Below are 19,607 nucleotides of genomic sequence, written 5' to 3' on the forward strand. Positions count from 1 at the left end.
GGATGTAGGAGCCGTCTCATATAAAGTGTCCGTGGGGAGACATCAGGGTATATAGTAACCGTACTTCCTTCAACTGAGACCGGACCATGTGACCATGCCCCCCGAATAATTGCATCTTTGTCGGTATAATAGTGAAGGCGACATAGTACGTCGCGAGGAGAAGACAGATCGAGCGGGCCTGGGCGCGAAACTCTGTGAATTCGATCTAGGAGAAAAGTCGCTTCTGGCGGTCGATTAGTGAGCTTGTTGAATATAATAGAAACTCTGGTCGCCAGCTCATCTCGTGGGCCAAGGTCTGGAAGGCCCTTCAGACATACATTGTTTCTGCGTCCTCTGTTCTCCTGATCATCCAACTGAAGCGCCAAGGATTGTAAATGTGATCTAGTGTCCGTGGCAGCTCTTTCCAAAGCAGTTACTCTGGAGTCAATGGCAGACACAGTATTTTCAGATGTAAGAGCCCTAGAGTCTATTCTGATCACATCCTGACGCAGGTCAGCTATATCTTGCTGATGTGCCTGCTCAACCCTGGTTACCAGAGTGTCAAGATCCTGCCGGGTGGGGAGGGCTTGTATCATCTACCTCAGTAGTTGTAGGTCAGCGTGTAAGCCAGATGGCCCAGCCTGAACTTCAGGGGCATATGTGTGTGGTATAATGGCGGGCAAATCTCCCACTGAGGACATGTTGAGGGGAGAGACAGAGCTTACCGCATCCTGGGTGCTGCAGCAGGGAGGAATCGTGTCGGCAGTCGTGACCGCATATGCTGACTGTAACAGGGGAGCAGGAAGAGAGGGAGCCAACGTGTCTGTGGCCGGATGTGGCGGCAATGCGTCTGCCATTGCTGTTCGCGGGTCCGCGGCCATTTGCGAGGAGGAGAGGAAGCGCTCCATGCTTTTACAGCGGCCAGAGGAGCGAGGTAAGGACCGGGAAGTTCCAGGGCAGGTTCCCCTACGTTTTCCTGGCATCGCCTGCCGGGTTTACCCGGGATAGATGGCTGGTATTCAGCTGCTGGTGCGGAGCTCCCCCAGAACGCGTGCTCACGGCTCCATAGCTAAGCCACGCCCCCCGAAATGCATATATTGAAACAATTTATGGTGACGTTTTTTTGAAGTCACTATATTTAAAAAGAAAATCCTGAAATATTGCCGTTTTCACACTGGTCACTGACCTCCAACAATAGGCTGACACTTCCTGTTCTGTAGAGATCACTTTTCAGCTGTCATCTCATTATCATCACAGGCAGGATTACAATGAATGGTAACACCTTTAGGGCGGATTTACACGAACGTGTAATACGTCCGTGCAACGCGCATGTTTTTCACGTGTGTCACACGGACCTATGCTAGTCTACGGGGCAGTGCAGACTGTCAGTGATTTTTGCGCAGCGTGAGTCCGCTGCGTAAAACTCATGACAGGTCCTATATTTCTGCGTTTTTCGAGCATTACGCACCCATTGAAGTCAATGGGTGCGTGAAAATCACGCGCACCACATGGAAGCACTTCCGTGGAACGCGCGTGATTCGCGCAACAGCAGTCAAAAGTATGTTTGCAAACAGAAAAGCACCACGTGCTTTTCTGTTTACAAACATCCAAACAGAGTGTCATAATGATGGCGGCTGCGCGAAAATCACGCAGCCGCACATCCTATATGATGACACACACGCTCGTGTAAATCCGCCCTTATTCAGATAACACAGATAACACATCAACCATTGACAGTAGGAGATAGACACAGTTCCTCTCCTTTCTCACAATGCATAGAGAACTCTGCACAGATCACAGAGCATGGGGATAGAGCTGCGATTTTGGTTAGAGCAGGTTGAAGTGGAAGCTGCATATACTGTGCTTGCAGCTCTTCAGCCTGTGTGAAGTGCAAAGGGAGGCAGGTGGGAGACGTGCTGGCAGTGTGCAGGGAAAGGCGGAGGATTTATGATACTTCTCCTGTCTCTGCATGGATTCAGATGACCACAGGGGGAGGTAATATGGACTTTATATCAGCCCTTCCCCCTTGATCAATCAGAGAGCATACTTTTTTCCAAATTTTATTATAACTTAGGGTATTACTTGCTGTATTCATGAATGAAGGCCTCCCATGTTGAGATGGTATTTGGTCTCCTCCTTTATAAGGTCCATGTCATCATGGAGATTGGATTAAGGCAGGGGTCTCAAGCACGCGGCCCGCATGCGGCCCCTGGGGCTGTCATCTGCGGCCCGCGGGACACAGAGCGCTAGTATCGGCTCTGCTCCAGGACTCTGTGGAATTCCCTGACATCGGTGTCCATGTTTGGACACGCGATGTCTGGGGCTTCCCCAGAGCCGGAGTCCCGGGCAGAGCGCTAGTATAGGCTCTACTTTGGGACTCTGGGGAAGCCTCTGGCATCGCTGTCCATACATCGACAATGATGTCAGGGGCTTCCCCAGAGCAGGAGTCCAAGTGATGTCAGGAGTACAGCTGGAGTCCCAGGAAGAGCCTACTAGCGCTCTGCTGCAGGACTCCAGCTCTGGGCAAGCCCCTGACATCACTGTGGCATGATTCTGCTGAGGGCACTGTGGCAGCATCTGCAAAGGGCACTGTGGCAGCATTTGTGTAGGGCACTGTGGCAGCATCTACGGAGGGCACTGTGGCAGCATCTACGGAGGGCACTGTGGCAGCATCTACAGAGGGCAGTGTGGCAGCATCTACGGAGAGCACTGTGGCAGCATCTACGGAGGGCACTGTGGCAGCATCCACGGAGGGCACTATGGCAGCATCCACAGAGGGCACTGTGGCAGCATCCGCGGAGGGCACTGTGGCAGCATCTACGGAGGGCACTGTGGCAGCATCTACGGAGGGCACTGTGGCAGCATCTACGGAGGGCACTGTGGCAGCATCCACGGAGGGCACTGTGGCAGCATCCACAGAGGGCACGGTGGCAGCATCTACAGAGGGCACGGTGGCAGCATCTACAGAGGGCACGGTGGCAGCATGGACAAAGGACACTGTGGCATTATCTAGGGGTGTGTTGCATTATCTACAGAGGGCACTGTGGCATTATCTACAGAGGGCACTGTGGCATTATCTAGGGGTGTGTTGTATTATCTACAGAGGGCACTGTGGCATTATCTACAGAGGGCACTGTGGCATTATCTACAGAGGGCACTGTGGCAGCATCTACAGAGGGCACTGCAGCAGCATCCACAGAGGGCACTGCGGCAGCATCCACTGAGGGCACTGTGGAACTATCTAAAAAGGGGCTGCCCAATCTTGACATGTGTGTCTGCCAAACGCTGCTAACTGAGCCGCCGGACTGCATTTAGCGACACTTAAACTGGAAAACTGGATTGTTGAAATAATCACGTGGAGCAATATCTACAATTTTAAACCTAGCGCTATTATTATACTAATGTAGTGTTGTTATTATTATAGTAATATAGTGTTATAGTACAGGGTGGGCCATTTATATGGATACACCTAAATAAAATGGGACTGGTTGGTGATATTAACTTCCTGTTTGTGGCACATTAGTATATGGGAGGGGGGAAACTTTTCAAGCTGGGTGTTGACCATGGCAGCCATTTCGAAGTCGGCCATTTTGTATCCAACTTTAGTTTTTTCAATGGGAAGAGGGTCATGTGATACATCAAACTTATCGACAATTTCACAAGAAAAACAATGGTGTGCTTGGTTTTAACGTTACTTTATTCTTTCATGAGTTATTTATGTCATTATGGGTGTCAGGTCCGAGCATTCCTAGATGAACAGTTTCCTGGAAAGTGGATTGGTCGTCGTGGGCCAGTTGAATGGCCCCCTAGGTCTCCCGATCTGACCCCCTTAGACTTTTATCTTTGGGGTCATCTGAAGGCAATTGTCTATGCTGTGAAGATACGAGATGTGCAGCAACTGAAACTACGGATACTGGAAGCCTGTGCTAGCATTTCTTCTGCGGTATTGCTATCAGTGTGTGAAGAGTGGGAGAAGAGGGTTGCATTGACAACCCAACACAATGGGCAGCACTTTGAACACATTTTATAAGTGGTCAGAAACTTGTAAATAACTCATGAAAGAATAAAGTAACGTTAAAACCAAGCACACCATTGTTTTTCTTGTGAAATTGTCGATAAGTTTGATGTGTCACATGACCCTTTTCCAATTGAAAAAACTAAAGTTGGATACAAAATGGCAGACTTCAAAATGGCCACCATGGTCAACACCCAGCTTGAAAAGTTTCCCCCCTCCCGTATACTAATGTGCCACAAACAGGAAGTTAATATCACCAACCATTCCCATTTTATTTAGGTGTATCCATATAAATGGCCAACCTTGTAGTTCAAATAACTAATTGATTAACAATAATTTTGTATTATATCAAATTTGAAAGTAATGCGGCCCGACCACTTCACATTTTTTTGCTATATGCGGCCCACTTACCTGGCCGAGTTTGAGACCCCTCGATTAAGGTGATTAAATAACCCACACATATATAAATGCTGGGGAAATGTTCTTACCACTTGACTGGTGGAACGGCGAGTCATAAAACTTTGTCAAGATTCAGAAACTCCTTCAGTTGATCTTGATTTACTGCTACTAGATATAACATTATATAGCCTACAAACATGGGGTACAATTAACACAAGACGTATAGAAAAATGCAAACTTTATTAGAATACAAACAATTAAAAGATGATTCATGCAAAGCATAAAAAAGACGTCTGTCTATGCAGAGAGCACGTATTAAGCAATAATGCAACAGGGGCATGAAATACACAGCAAATGGAGACAAAACAGGTACGTGTGTATCTGCATGGGAGACCCTAGATAAAGGGTGAACCCACATATAGAAATACAATTGTAGTATGTGAATGACAACCAAATGTGATCATCTGTAAAGTGGAAGAAAGGGCCTAAACGGATCTGCATAAAGAGGATGGAAACATACCCATGATATTGCTCCTGCAGTGAGAGACGTCAGACCCGACACGCGTTTCGGTGGAATGCCTTCGTCCGGGGGTGCCGTCTCTCCACTGGAGGCCTCAATTTAAGGTGAGTCTGTCCAATCGGGCAAATTTGGGATTGTATAACAAATAAAATGTGCTTGCCTGTTCTGGCGTCATGCGCCAGGTATAAAGATGGCCGTCAGCATACAACAGATATAACATTACATTGACAAATCTTCGCATACAATATTGTGGTGCTTTTGTGAAATATGGACACCAATAAATATAGAGGAATTAAAAAAAATAACCATATATATATATATATAATTATCTTTTATTTATTTTTTTTGTGTTTTTTGTTCTGGTCTAGGTAATAAGTCAAAAGACTCTTTGAACTCTGAGTGGTTGGTGTCGTCACATTCTGGTTTGTTCCAGTGCAGATCAAAAAGCCCCATAAGTGACAGAACTGATTTTTGTGAAGGTACAGTATAATTTCAGATTCCACATGTAATATAGAGGCCTAATATTTACTTCCCAACATAATTTTGGAATGTATTAACCCCTTCCCGCTTTGGCCACTTTAGACCTTCCTGACAGAGCCTCATTTTCCAAAACTGACATGTTTCACTTTTTGTGGTAATAACTTCGGAATGCTTTTACCTATCCAAGCGATTCTGAGACTTTTTTCGTGACACATTAGACTTTGTTACTGGCAAAATTTGCTCTATACATTCAGTATTTAATTGTGAAAAATACCCAAATTTTTTGAAAAATTGCAAAAATTAGCATTTTTCGAAATTTAAATGTATCTGCTTGTAAGACAGGCAGTTATACCACACAAAATTGTTGCTAATTAACATCCCCCACATGTGAACTTTAGATTGGCATCATTTTTTGAACATCCTTTTATTTTTCTAGGATGTTACAAGGCTTAGAACTTTAGCAGCAATTTCTCACATTTTCAAGAAAATTTCAAAAGGCAATTTTTACAGGGGCCAGTTCAGTTGTGAAGTGGCTTTGAGGGCCTTATGCATTAGAAACCCTCTAAAAGTCACCCCATTTTAAAAACTGAACCCCTCAAAGTATTCAAAACAGCATTTAAAAAGTTTCTTAAGCCTTTAGACGAAATGTCAGGAATTAAAGCAAAGTAGAGGTGAAATGTACAAATTTCATTTTTTTTTTTTTTTGCAGAAATTAATTTTTAATTCATTTTTTTTGTAACACAGAACGTTTTACCAGAGAAATGCAACACAATATTTATTGCCCAGGTTCTGCAGTTTTAGGAAATATCCCAAATGTGGCCCTAGTGTGTGCTTATGGACTTAAGCACGTGCCTTAGAAGCAAAGGAGCACCTAGTGGATTTTGGGCCTCCTTTTTATTAGAATATATTTTAGGCACCATGTCAGGTTTGAAGATGTCTTGTGGTGCCAAAACAGTAAAAAAAAAAGTGACCCCATTTTGGAAACAAAACTCCTAAAGGAATTTTTCTCGGGGTATAGTTAGCATTTTGACCACACAGTTTATTTGCTGAACTCATTGGAATTAGTCTGTGAAGATGAAAATCTACTTTGTTTCTCCAAAAACTGTGGAAATCCCCCAAAAGTGACTCCATTTGGGAAACTACACCCCTCAAGGAAATTATCTAGGGGTATAGTGAGCTTTTTGACCCCACAGATTTATTGCAGAAATTATTGGAAGTAGGCCGTGAAAATGAAATTTTCCAAAGTAAATGTAGGTTTAGCTATTTTTTTTCTCATTTTCACAAGGACTAAAGCAGAAAAAGCACGCAACATTTCTAAAGCAATTTCTCTCGAGTCAAACAATACCCCACATGTGGTCATAAACGGCTGTTTGGACACACAGCAGGGCTTAGAAGGGAAAGGGCGCCATTTGGCTTTTGGAGCATAAATTTAGTAGGAATGGTTTGCGGAGGCCATGTCGCATTTGCAAAGCCCCTGAGGGACCAAAACGTGACTCCATTTAGGAAACTACACCCCTTGAGGAATTCATCTAGGGGTGCAGGGAGCATTTTGACCGCACAGGTGCTTCATAGATTTTATTAGAATTTGGCAGTGAAAATAAAAACAATCCTTTTTCTTCAATAAGACGTAGATTTAGCTCAAATTTTTTCAACAAATAAAGGGAAAAAAGAACCCCAATATTTGTAAAGCAACTTCTTTAGAGTACGAAATACCTCATATGTGGTCATTAACTGCTGTTTGGGTACACGGCAAGGCGTGTCATTTGGCTTTTGGAGCACATATTTCAGTAGATTGGTTTCTTGACACCATGTCGCTTTTGCAAAGCCCCTAAGGTAGCAGTATAGTGGAAACCCCCCAGAAGTGACTCCGTTCACGAAACTACACCACTAGAAGAATTGATCTAGGGGTGTAGTGAGCATTTTGACCACCACAGGTGTATCATAGATTTTATTAGAATTGGGCAGTGAAAATTAAAAAAAATCCTTTTTCTTTCATAAGACGTAGCTTTAGCTCAAAATTTTTCTGAACAAATAAAGGAAAAAAAGAACCCAAACAGGTGTAAAGCAATTTCTCCCGAGTACGGCAATACCCCATTTGTGGTCATAAATGGCTGTTTGGGCACACAGTAGGGCTCAGAAGGGAAGGAGCGCCATTTGGCTTTTAGAGTGCAGATTTTGCTGGATTGGTTTCTGGGCGCTATGGCGCATTTCCAAAGCCCCTGTGGTACCAAAACAGTGGAAACCCCCCGGAAATGACCCCATTTTGGAAACTACACCCCTCAAGGTATTCACCTAGGCATGTAGTGATGTTAACCCTGCAGGTGTTTTGCAGAAATTAGTGTGCACTCGATGTTGCAGAGTCAAAATGGGATTTTTTTCCATAGATATGCCAATATGTGGTGCCCAGCTTGTGCCACCATAACAAAACAGCTCTCTAATTATTATGCTGTGTTTCCTGGTTTTAGAATCTCCGCACATGTGGCCCTAATCTTTTGCCTGGACATTTGACAGGGCTCAGGAGTAAAAGAGTACCATGCGAAGTTGAGGCCTAATTTGGCAATTTACACAGTATGGTTTCACAATTGCAGGGCTCTGATGTGAAATAATAAAAGAAACCCGTGAGAAGTGAGTGACCCCATTATGGAAACTACACCCCTCAAGGCATTTATTAAGGGGTGTAGTGAGCATTTTCACCCCATAGGTCTTTTCCATAAATTATTGCGCTGGCTGCAAATGGTGCAAAGTAAAAATTTAAATTGTTCCTAGATATGCCATTTCAGTTGCAAATATGTTATGCCCAGCTTGAGCCACTGAGACACACACCCCAAAAATTGTTAAAATGGTTCTCCCGGGTATGGCGATGCCATCTATGTGGAAGTAAACAGCTGTTTGAGCATGCTGTAGGGTTCAGAAGGGAGAGAGCGCCATTTGACTTTTGGAGCGTGGATTTTGCTTGGTAGTAGTTTTGTTTGGAGTTTTACTAGTATTTCAGTGTATAATGTGGGGGTACATGTAAGCTGGGCAGAGTACATCAGGGGCATAGTCAGGTGGTATAATAATGGGGTAAAAAAACCAAAATAATCCATAGATGTGTGTTACACTGTGAAGCAATCCTTTATGCACAGGCCGGTGTATTTTTTCTGTCACCATGTTGTGAGAACCATAACTTTTTAATTTTTTCGATGACGGAGCTGTATGAGGGCTTGTTTTTTGCAAGACAAGCTATAGTTTTTATAGGTACCGTATTTGTATATATGCGACTTTTTGATCACTTTATATTCCAATTTTTGTTGGGCAAAGAGACCAAAAGACAGAAATTCTGGCATTGTTTTTTACGTTATTTTTTATAGTTCAGGCCGTTATGGACCCAGCGATACCAAATATATATGGTTTATTAATTTTTTTCAATAATAAAGAACTTGATAAGGGAAAAAGGGCGATTGTATCACTTGAAACTTTTATTATATATTTTACAACTTTTTCTTTTTTTTTTTACACTTTTCTTTGGTCCCACTAGGGGACTTGAAGGTCCAACTGTTAGATTTTTTTTCTAATACATTGCACTACCTATGTAGTGCTATGTATTAGATCTGTCAGTCATTCCCTGACAGCAAGCTGATTAGGCTTCGCCTCCAGGCGGGGCCTGATCGGCTTCTGTAATGGCAGCGTAGGAGACCATTGTTAGTCCTCCTGTTGCCATAGCAGCAGTCGGCAGCCTGGCAATTGCATGGCAGGGCTGCCCATCTGCTACCAACCTCTAAGATGCAGCGATCGCTTTTGATCGCTGCGTCTAAGGGGTTAATGGCAGAAATCGGAGCTAGCGCCATCTTGTCAGCGGCTACGGACGCCTTTTAAGCCCGGTCCCTGGACAGGGCCTGAAAGGCTTCCGTACTAGGCATACCGGGAGGCTAGTATTTGGCCTCCGGTTGCCTTTGCAGCCACTGGCACCCTGGCAATTTCATTGCTGGGGTGCCGATGAGCTGCAAACCCCTTAAATGCAGCGATCGCTTTCGATTGCTGCATCTAAGGGGTTAATGGCAGGAATCGGAGCTAGCTCCGGTTCTTGCCATTAGAGTTGGATGTCAGCTGTTTCATACAGCTGACATCCACCACTGATGACGCCGGCTCAGTTCTTGAGCTGGCGCCATCTTTCCGGCGGCTATGGAAGCCTTATAGGCTCCACCTCTGGGCAGGGCCTGAAAGGCTTCCGTACTAGGCATACCGGGAGGCTAGTGTTTGGCCTCTGGTTGCCTTTGCAGCCACCAGCACCCCGGCAATTTTATTGCTGGGGTGCCGATGAGCTGCAAACCGCTTAAATTAAGCGATCGCTTTTAACCGCTGCATTTAAAGGGTTAAAGAGGCTCTGTCACCAGATTTTGCAACCCCTATCTGCTATTGCAGCAGATAGGCGCTGCAATGTAGATTACAGTAACGTTTTTATTTTTAAAAAACGAGCATTTTTGGCCAAGTTATGACCATTTTTGTAGTTATGCAAATGAGGCTTGCAAAAGTCCAAGTGGGTGTGTTTAAAAGTAAAAGTCCAAGTGGGCGTGTATTAGGTGCGTACATCGGGGCGTTTTTAATACTTTCACTAGCTGGGCGCTCTTAAGAGAAGTAACATCCTCTTCTCTTCAGAACACCCAGCTTCTGACAGTGCAGACCTGTGACGTCACTCACAGGTCCTGCATCGTGACGGCCACATCGGCACCAGAGGCTACAGTTGATTCTGCAGCAGCATCAGAGTTTGCAGGTAAGTCGATCTTACCTGCAAACGCTGATGCTGCTGCAGAATCAACTGTAGCCTCTGGTGCCGATGTGGCCGTCACGATGCAGGACCTGTGAGTGACGTCACAGGTCTGCACTGTCAGAAGCTGGGCGTTCTGAAGAGAAGAGGATGTTACTTCTCTTCAGAGCGCCCAGCTAGTAAAAGTATTAAAAACGCCCCGATGTACGCACCTAATACACGCCCACTTGGACTTTTACTTTTAAACACACCCACTTGGACTTTTGCAAGCCTCATTTGCATAACTACACAAATGGTCATAACTTGGCCAAAAATGCTCGTTTTTTAAAAATAAAAACGTTACTGTAATCTACATTGCAGCGCCTATCTGCTGCAATAGCAGATAGGGGTTGCAAAATCTGGTGACAGAGCCTCTTTAATGGTGGGAATCGGAGCAAACTTCGGTCCTCGCCATTACTCCAGGGTGTACAACCGGGGTTGGTGGCACTGAGCCGGTGTCCACTATTTGTCGTATGGATATACGGCAAAATGCAGGAAGCAGTAGCTTTCCATGATGTATCCATATGACAAATGTCAGGAAGGGGTTAAAGAACCTGTACTTTAAAAGGAATACAAAATGGCTTCTGCAAATAAAGACCAAATGGAGAATGTATGCAGGTAAATAAAAAAGTCGAGGTTATGAACCACTTTTACCATGGATCTATTGTTCCACTTTGCATTATTGTTTTTCTTACTAACTTGGCTTTTACTGTTGTCTAATATATATATATATATATATATATATATATATATAACAGCAATAAGAAAAAAATTGTAATCTAGTAAAATATGTAATATAAAATTATATGAATATTTTAATACCATGTGTTTTTAGTTATTAGTGCTTTAAAAGCTATGCAAAAAGCAATTAAAACCAGTGAAACGCTTTAGCAGGCTGGAGCACCATTATTCTTAGCCAAGAACCATAATGGGATTTAAAGTTGGAATTTGATAAAATTCTGTTAACAGTGACGAAAAGGAAAAGGACCTGGACCAGAAGCAACCCTTGTTGGAAACCAGAACTGGAAATTTAAAACTCGAATATTATTGTTCTTTATTGAATCTAAACTTTACAATGTGTTTCAAGGTTTGGCACCTCTTCTTTAGACAGTTTATCAGATTATTTATCTGATGAAGAGGTACCAAATATTGAAACGCGTTATAAAGTTTAGCTTAAATCAAGAACAATATTATTCACGTTTCATAGACTCCATTTCTGGTTTCCAACAGGGGTTAAAGTATGGTCCAGGTCCATTTCCTCACAGGATTAATTTCAAACTTTGATTATCTTCATCGGTGAGTATTCTGAGACCTTCAACAGCAACCTACAGGTCTATATACGTTGTTGTGTCTTTCACACAACTATAAAAAGTGAGCATATCTCTACATATTGCCATTTGAGGGGCTCTGCATGTGTTTTTATACAGCTTTTTCTTATCACTATGAAGACCTAGCCTCATATGTAGCAATAAAAGGAAATTAATAATGGGTAGGCTAGGTTGCTTTGACTATGGGCTACAACCGAATGCATATTCTCAGAAAATTAGAACCGAGCCTCCAAAATACACTATCTGGCCAAAAGTATGTGGATACCTGAGCATCACACCATATGAGATAGTTGGACATCCCATTCCAAAAGCGAAGGTAATAATATGGAATTGGGTCCCCTTTTTTAGCTAGAACAGTTTTCATTCTTCTGGGAAGGATTTCCACGAGATTTTGAAGTGTGTCTGGAGGAATCTAAACCCACTGAGATAAAAGAGCATTTGTGATCTCAGGTACTGATTATGGCCTAGAAGAATTGGTTTTCCAATTAATCCCAAAGGTGTTTGAGGGGGTTGTGCACTGGACACTGTGAAGGCCACTCAAGTTCCTCCAGAGTAAACTCATTAAACCATGTCTTTGTGGACCTTAGTTTGTGCACTGGGACACAGTAATTCTTCAACAGGAAATGCCTTTTCCCTAAACTTTTGCCATAAAGTTGGAAGCATACAGTTGTCTAAAATGACTCTGTATTCTATATTTCCTTCACTGGAAATAAGGGGCCTAGCCCAAATCTTGAAAAACAACCAATGACCATTATCCCTCCTCCACTAAATTTTACAGAGACTATGTGTTCTAGTTCTGGTAGTGCCAACTATGCTGAAGCTTGGCACTTTGCATGGTGAACAAAGGCTTGTGTGCAGCTGGTCGAACCGAGTTCATGAAACACCCCACCCACAGTTCTTGTGCTGATATCACTTCAGGAGACAGTTTGGAACTCTGTAGTGAGTGGTGCAGCTAGAGGCAGACCAATTTTCAACATTTCAAGCTTACTTTGTAAGAAATACAGCAAGAAGACTGCTGAGAGACATAGTAAATTGTTGAACCCTGAAGCAGTTATAGAGGGTGAAATTCTTTTCAGCTATTCTAATGCATGGACCATCCAAAATTTTCTTCCTGATCCATCATCCTTCCTCTTATACCATTTTACGGTTTAATATTTTTTTATATTAGAAAATTATGTATAGATTTTCATAGTTGTGATTCTATACAATCCTTATAGTTCTATATATATTTTATTCGCTATGATTACATTTCAAAAAATTCTGCTTAAAATAAACATGCGTATATTTCTACACAGAATATCCTACACAGAAGTCATTGTGGCCTTCCAAACTTCCACTCTATGTACAACATCAGAGTAGTTTGTCCAACAGACTGCATCACATACGCAGCAATATCAGCCACTACATGCCATCCAGCAGGTGAGTTCTTTCCATTGGTCTTTACAGAAGAGGATGGTAGACACATACTGCTAGTTATCAACCTGCTATTGTTTTGTTTCTTTTTGGCTTACCTGTCTCAGCCCTTTTCCTGTCACTCCCTATCAATAAAATCTAATTCTTGTAATTCTAAGACTAGGGCCATATGACATCTTTGGTAATGCAACATTATAGTTGCGCAACAGTAGCAGCCCTACAAATACATAGTGTCACACAAAATGTTCTAATCAATAGAATTTAGATCATTCTAGGGTTCCGCTCAGAAGAACCACGGGTGGCCTGGTAGCTTTGTGGTACTAACGATACTGGCCCAAAGTAATAAATAATGCCCATCGCTCTATTAGCCCAGCAAAGTAAATTATTTAGACTTGCTTTAACTCCTTGAGGACCAGGTCAATTTTGGCCTTGAGGATATAAACAATGTTTTCATTTTGCCTCTCAATTTTGGTGGTTCTAAATTTTATTTTTGGTAAATGTAGATGTACTTGGCTTTGTTTTTGCAACACAAGTTATACTTCATTTATGTGCCAATTTATGGGAGGGATTTTTTCTTTACATAGTGTACTGGCGTATATCTATACGCCAGTACATTAACCTGTGTGTTAATAGTACACAGGCAGTACTTAGTGCATATCCTAGTATGCTCTAACAACAGGAAATATGATCAGAAATCTCTGGGGTCCTTCAATAAATTGTGTCACAGGAATTCAGTGTTGAGTTTGGCATACAATAGGTTAAACGACCATTAGAGCAGAGCTGCAGCTATGTTACAGCCATTGCCCCACTCCTGATCGTGCATGCACAGTAGAAGTGCCCATGCAGCCAACTTGACGAGTATGCCCATCATGACGCAGCTACTGCCTTCCACTCATGACAAACATACTTGTAATATGTTGGCAAGCAGTGTAAGGGGTTTTCCCACAATTATATTATACTGTGTATAGGTAATAAATGTTAATTGTGGGAAAACCCCTTTAATGATTTAATAAAAATATTAAAGGGCTGAGAAAGGGCAAAAAGCGAGGTAGGATTATTTTAGAAGAAAATAGATAAACAACAAACAGTTTATGATTTTTAAAGAGATTACAAGGTCCGTAATTATGGATAAATTCTACGGTCGTGTGCATTTAGCCTTACCAAGGATGTTTCATTTTACACTAAGTTCTGCATAATCAGTGCATTTCATATTTTTCAGATCCAGTGGGAAATCTTTTGTTTCCCACTCATCCCAGTTGGCTTACTCTGCTGTATCACCCTTACAAAGAAAAAGATGCAAGAACAACCTAGATTACAGAGACAACATGGTAATATTCCTTTTCTGGTCATGTAAGCCTACATCATCTAACCATGGAAACAGACTGTAGTAGTGTCTGCAATGACTACTTGTGTACAGTGCATGTAATGGGCAAGTATAGGAACTTGTTAGAGAACTCTATAGGGCTGTCCATACTCTTCAGATAGCTATTACTAACGACTCCCCCATACACATGCCCGCTCCTTTGGCAGCGGATTATCTCCTTACGAACAAAGGGATCAGGCATGTTGAAATTAAACATCCAGATCCTTCTCTCCCCGAACATCTGCAGTCAGGGGAAAGTTGGGACGCCGCCATACACATTAGATGGTAAGCCAGTCGTGCCGAAATCGACAGGTTCGACCGACATACAACTAATGTGTATGGTCACCATAACAAGAATTTTAGACTGCTTTCGGATGGTTTTAATAAACGTTTGATTATAGTGAGAATGCTGGACTAGTGGAAAACAGTGATCATCTACACATGCCTATGTTCATACGTTTCTTCATAATGAAGTTATAGGACACATATCATGAGGTGAGAAATGAAAAGGTGGCAACATAATGGAAGAGCCCTCTAGCAAAAGTATTTAGATGCTGTCTAACCCAGGAAAAAGTACATAGCCGCCTTAAAAAGTAAAAAAAAAAAAAAAAACAGGTCCAGATGGCATACAGTTCACTGAGAAAGTCTTCGGACTTATTTTTTTCTCATATTAAGACCATGTGCTAAAATGAAAAAATGCTATTTTTTCCACATCATTCTGCACCAAATAGCCCATAATGACAAATAATTTTCTGAATTTTTTGCAAATTTATTAAAAATGAAAAACACAGATTTAGCATGGACATACGTCAGACCCTTTGCTATAACACTTGAAATTTGGCTCTGGGGTCTCCCATTTCTCTAGTTCATCTATGAAATGTTTGTACACCTTTATTGGAGGCCACCTGTGGTAAATTCATTTGATTGGACATGATTTGGATAGACAAACCCCTGTCTATATATGGTCTCACAGCTGACAATGCATATCAGAGCAAAAACCAAGCCAAGAGGAGGAAAGAACTGCATCCAGAGCTCAGAGACAGGATTGTGTGGAGTCACAGATCTGGAGAAGGGTAGAAAAAAATTACTGCTGCACTGAAAGTTCCCAAGAGCACATTGGCCTCCATAATTCTTAAATTGAAGAAATTTAGAACGAGTAATTGAGGGAGAAGGGCCTTGGTAAGAGAGGTGATCAAGAAACCAATGGTCACTCTGGCTGAGCTCCAAAGATTCTGTGTGCAGATGGGAGAAACTTCCAGAAGATCAACCATCACTACAGCACTCCACCAATCTGGGCTTTATGGCAGAGTGGCCAGAAAGGAGCCTCTCCTCAGTAAAAGAAACATGAAAGCCCTCCTGTAATTTGCAAAAAAGTACCTAAAGGACTCCCAGACTGTGTGAAACAAGATTCTGTGGTCTGATGAAACCAAGATTGAACTCTCTGGCCTCAATTCTAACTGTCATGTCTGCAGGAAACCAGGCACTGCTCATCACCTGCCCAATACATCCCTACAGTGAAGTATAGTGGTGGCAGCATCGTGCTGTGGGGGTGATTTTCAGTGGCTGGGACAGGGAGACTGGTCAGGGTTGAGGGAAAGATGAATAGAGCAAAGTACAGAGATATTCTTAATGAAAATCCGATCCAGAGTGCTCTGAACCTCAGGCTGGGCCGAAGTTTCACCTTCCAACAAGACAATGACCCTAAGCACACAGCCAAGACAACACAGGAGTAGCTTAGAGACAACTCTGTGAATGTCCTTGAGTGGCCCAGCCAGAGCCCTCACATGAACCCTATCGAACATCTCTGGAGAGACCTGAAAATGTCTGTCCCTCGACGGTCCCCATCCAACCTGACATAACTTGAGAGAATCTGCAGAGAAGAATAACAGAAAATACCCAAATCCATGTGTGCAAACCTTGTGGCATCATACCCAAGAAGCCTGGAGGCTGTTAACCCTGCCCGTGCTTCAACTAAGTACTGAGCAAAGAGTCTAAATACTTATGTCAATGCAATATTTTAGTTTTTTCCTTTTCGATAAATTAGCAAAGATTACTAAAATTCTGTTTTCACTTTATCATTATGGGGTATTGAGTGCAGAATGATGGGGAAAAATTGAACGGGTCTGAAGAATTTCCGAATGCATTGTACACTCCCGTGTACTAAAGGCATTAAGCACAGTAATAGACCAATCATTTTTCCGATATTTAGGGATTCCAAAGTGACAGAGTCTGTTCCACAGGGCTGGCGCACAACAAATGTGGTGCCAATGGTAGAAAAAGTGTTCAAAAAGTGAGCACGGAAACTATAGGCCTGTAAATGTAACTATTGGGTAAAATATTTGGAGGTTTTCTAAGAGATTCTATCCGGGAGTATCTCAATGAGAATAAATGTATAACTCCATATCAGCATAGGTTTATGACGGATCGGACCTGTCAAACTAATCTGATCAACTTTCGTCACCGTTACTAGGGGGTAGCACAGGGGTCACTATTGGGCCCTATTCTGTTTAATATATTTATTGACAACCCTGTAGAGGAATTGCACAGTAAAATATACATTTTTGCAGATGATACAAAACTGTGTAAAGTAATTTAACAGAAAGGAGGACAGTATTCTGTTACAAATGGATCTAGATAAGTTGGAGGCTCGGGCAGAGAAGTGGAAAATGAGGTTTAACACTGATAAATGTAAGGTTTTGCATTCGGGAAGATAAAATACATGTCACCATTACATACTAAATGGAAAAACACTGGGTAACGCTGACATGGAAAAGGACTTAGGAATTTTAATTGACAGTAAACAGTTAACTGAAACAACCAGTGTCAGGCAGCTGCTGCTAAGACAAATAAGTCTTAAACCATTGGTTGCCTCGAAAAGGGCATAGATGCACATGACAAGAACATAGTTCTACCGATTTATAAATCACTGGTCAGACCGCACATGGATTGCTGTGTACAGTTTTGGGCAGAGATATTACAGCTTGAGTGGGTTGAAAGGCAGGCAACTAAAGCAATGAATCGAATGGGTGGACTGCAGTACCCAGAAAAATTATCAAAATTAGCATTATCGTTTTTAGAAAAATACGGCTAAGGAGTGACCTAATAAATATGTATGAATATATAAAAGGTTAATACAGAGATCTCTCTCATAATTTATTTATACCCAGAACAAGAGCTATAACAAGGGGGTATCCTTTGCCTCTAGAGAAAAGAAGGTTTCTACACAAACATAGAAGGGGATTCTTTACTATAAGAGCCGTTAGACTATGGAACACTTTGCCAGAGGAAGTTGTTATGGTAAATTTAAGAAAGAGTTGAAAAATGGCCTTGTTGCCTTTCTTGAGTGCAATATTATTACTAGTTATGGGTACTAGATTACTATAGATGGGTCCTTGATCCAGGGATTTATTCCGATTCCCAGTCGGGAAGGAATTTTTCCCTAAGATGAGCAAAAGGCTTTTGCCTACTTCTGGATCAGCATTGCAGAATAATAGGCTGAACTGGATGGATGGTTGTCTTTTTTCGGCCTTACAAACTATGTTACTTTGCCATTTACATTGCTATTGCTTTGCCTACATTTTTGAGACTTCAAATTAAAGCAGACAGGTTTGCTACATAAACTATGCAAAGGTAGGATAGAAAATTGTAATATGTGCCCACCCTCCCCTACACATACACAGTTTTCTCCTGGTGAACAGGCTATCTTCACACTTTCAAATTATAATGGAAAGCATAATGGAAGTGTATGGCTCTACATTTTCCCTGCAGCAGCCACAGCGGAGCATGTGTAAAATTATACTACGGTCATTGCAATGACTGACCATCCATGTAATGCATAGACGCGCTGGGTTTGCTGGAACGGTAGTCACTGTTACAAAGAAGAGGGTTCCGAATAGGCGATCCCCTTCTATGACATTCATGTGCCCTAAAAGGGCATGTGGACAGGAATTGCCATTTTTGGTTCGTCTTACAAGTATTTGTTACATATACATAATTATTATTTATAAAAAATGTTCATTATGTTCTCTTATTATTATTTTTAATTATGTGCAGATTCTGAATTATGTTTTGGATAACGCTTTGAGAACAGCCAAGAACATGAAGAAAACTACAGAGAGAATGGTGCAGAAATTGGCTACAGACTTGGTTAATCCCACTTCTTATCGGAGCTCCTATACTATGTACAAGAACAGCAATATTTATTAATCCAGTGCTAGAAAATTGACAATGATTTAGAAGATGACTCTGTATTATCCTTTGTCAGATTGTTCTGCTGTCTGAACCATCAATCCAGAAATACAAGTCAGAATTAGACTGGACTATGACTAGAGAAGTAATCCATCTGTCATTGAGGGAAATAGCAGTATTGAATACAAGCCTGCTGAATGAATTCTATTTAGTTTGGATTTCCATTAATTATTTACTCTGATTGGATAAAAAGAATCTCTGAGACCTAAGAAGAGACTTTATTAGTTTTATCATGGAGTGCTGAAAGTTTGTCATGCACTTTCTTAGTTAATGTGGTCCCTTAGCAGAGGTCTTGTAACAGTGCCATGTCGATATATGTATATTGGTTTACCAATGGATGTGCATACAGTCAGTCTGCGTGGATGTGTATATGTAAAATAGCTGAGTTGTCCATACAGAATGGCCTCCAAGATCTAGACTGCATCGAAACAGAGGACACATTATAAAATGTTAGCATTCTATAAAACAAGACTGGACATTTAGTTATTTATAAATAACTAATTCACTAAATGTCTTAGGCTTCGTTCACATCTGCGTTGAGACGCTGTGCATGGGTTCCGTCAGAGCTTTCCGTCAGGGGAACCCATGAACGGAATCCAAACTGAAACAAACGTAAACCATAGGTTTCTGTTTGCATCACCATTGATTTCAATGATGATGGATCCGGTGAAAATGGTTTCCGTTTGTCACCGTTGTGCAAGGGTTCTGTTGTTTTGATGGAATCAATACCGTAGTCGACTGCGCTATTCATTCCATCAAAATGACGGAACCCTTGCACAACGATGACAAACGGAAACCATTTGATCCGGATCCGTCACCTATGGTTTCCGTTTGTTTCAGTTTGGATTCCGTTCATGGGTTCCCCTGACAGAAAGCTGAAACAGAACCCATGAACGGAATCCCGAAGCAGATGTGAATGAAGCTTTATATTGTTCTTGTGGCTGCCTGTGTATATAAAGTTATTATGTTATAATGTTGCTGTGTTTTCACAGTAATCTAAATGGTCTGCCATGTCTTTTAATCTTAGAGTTATTAGTTACATTGCCACTTTTCACCACTGCCAGCAGTAGATACTTTAC

General features: G+C 42.0%; 1 protein-coding gene across 1 annotated transcript in view; it reads left to right on the plus strand.

Moving 5' to 3' along the window:
• Positions 1 to 19,072, plus strand: part of AKNAD1 (AKNA domain containing 1) — a 67,483-nt gene extending 48,411 nt beyond the window's left edge. The window contains exons 12-15 of the mRNA XM_075832485.1: positions 5,282 to 5,392; positions 12,800 to 12,923; positions 14,137 to 14,245; positions 18,334 to 19,072. Coding sequence (XP_075688600.1) covers positions 5,282 to 5,392; positions 12,800 to 12,923; positions 14,137 to 14,245; positions 18,334 to 18,486 — 497 coding nt within the window. The 3' untranslated portion in view covers positions 18,487 to 19,072. The remainder of the gene's footprint in view (positions 1 to 5,281; positions 5,393 to 12,799; positions 12,924 to 14,136; positions 14,246 to 18,333) is intronic.
• The last annotated feature ends 535 nt before the right edge of the window (positions 19,073 to 19,607 follow it).

This window comes from Rhinoderma darwinii, chromosome 7 (assembly GCF_050947455.1).
Source record: "Rhinoderma darwinii isolate aRhiDar2 chromosome 7, aRhiDar2.hap1, whole genome shotgun sequence".
NCBI classification, from domain to species: domain Eukaryota; kingdom Metazoa; phylum Chordata; class Amphibia; order Anura; family Rhinodermatidae; genus Rhinoderma; species Rhinoderma darwinii.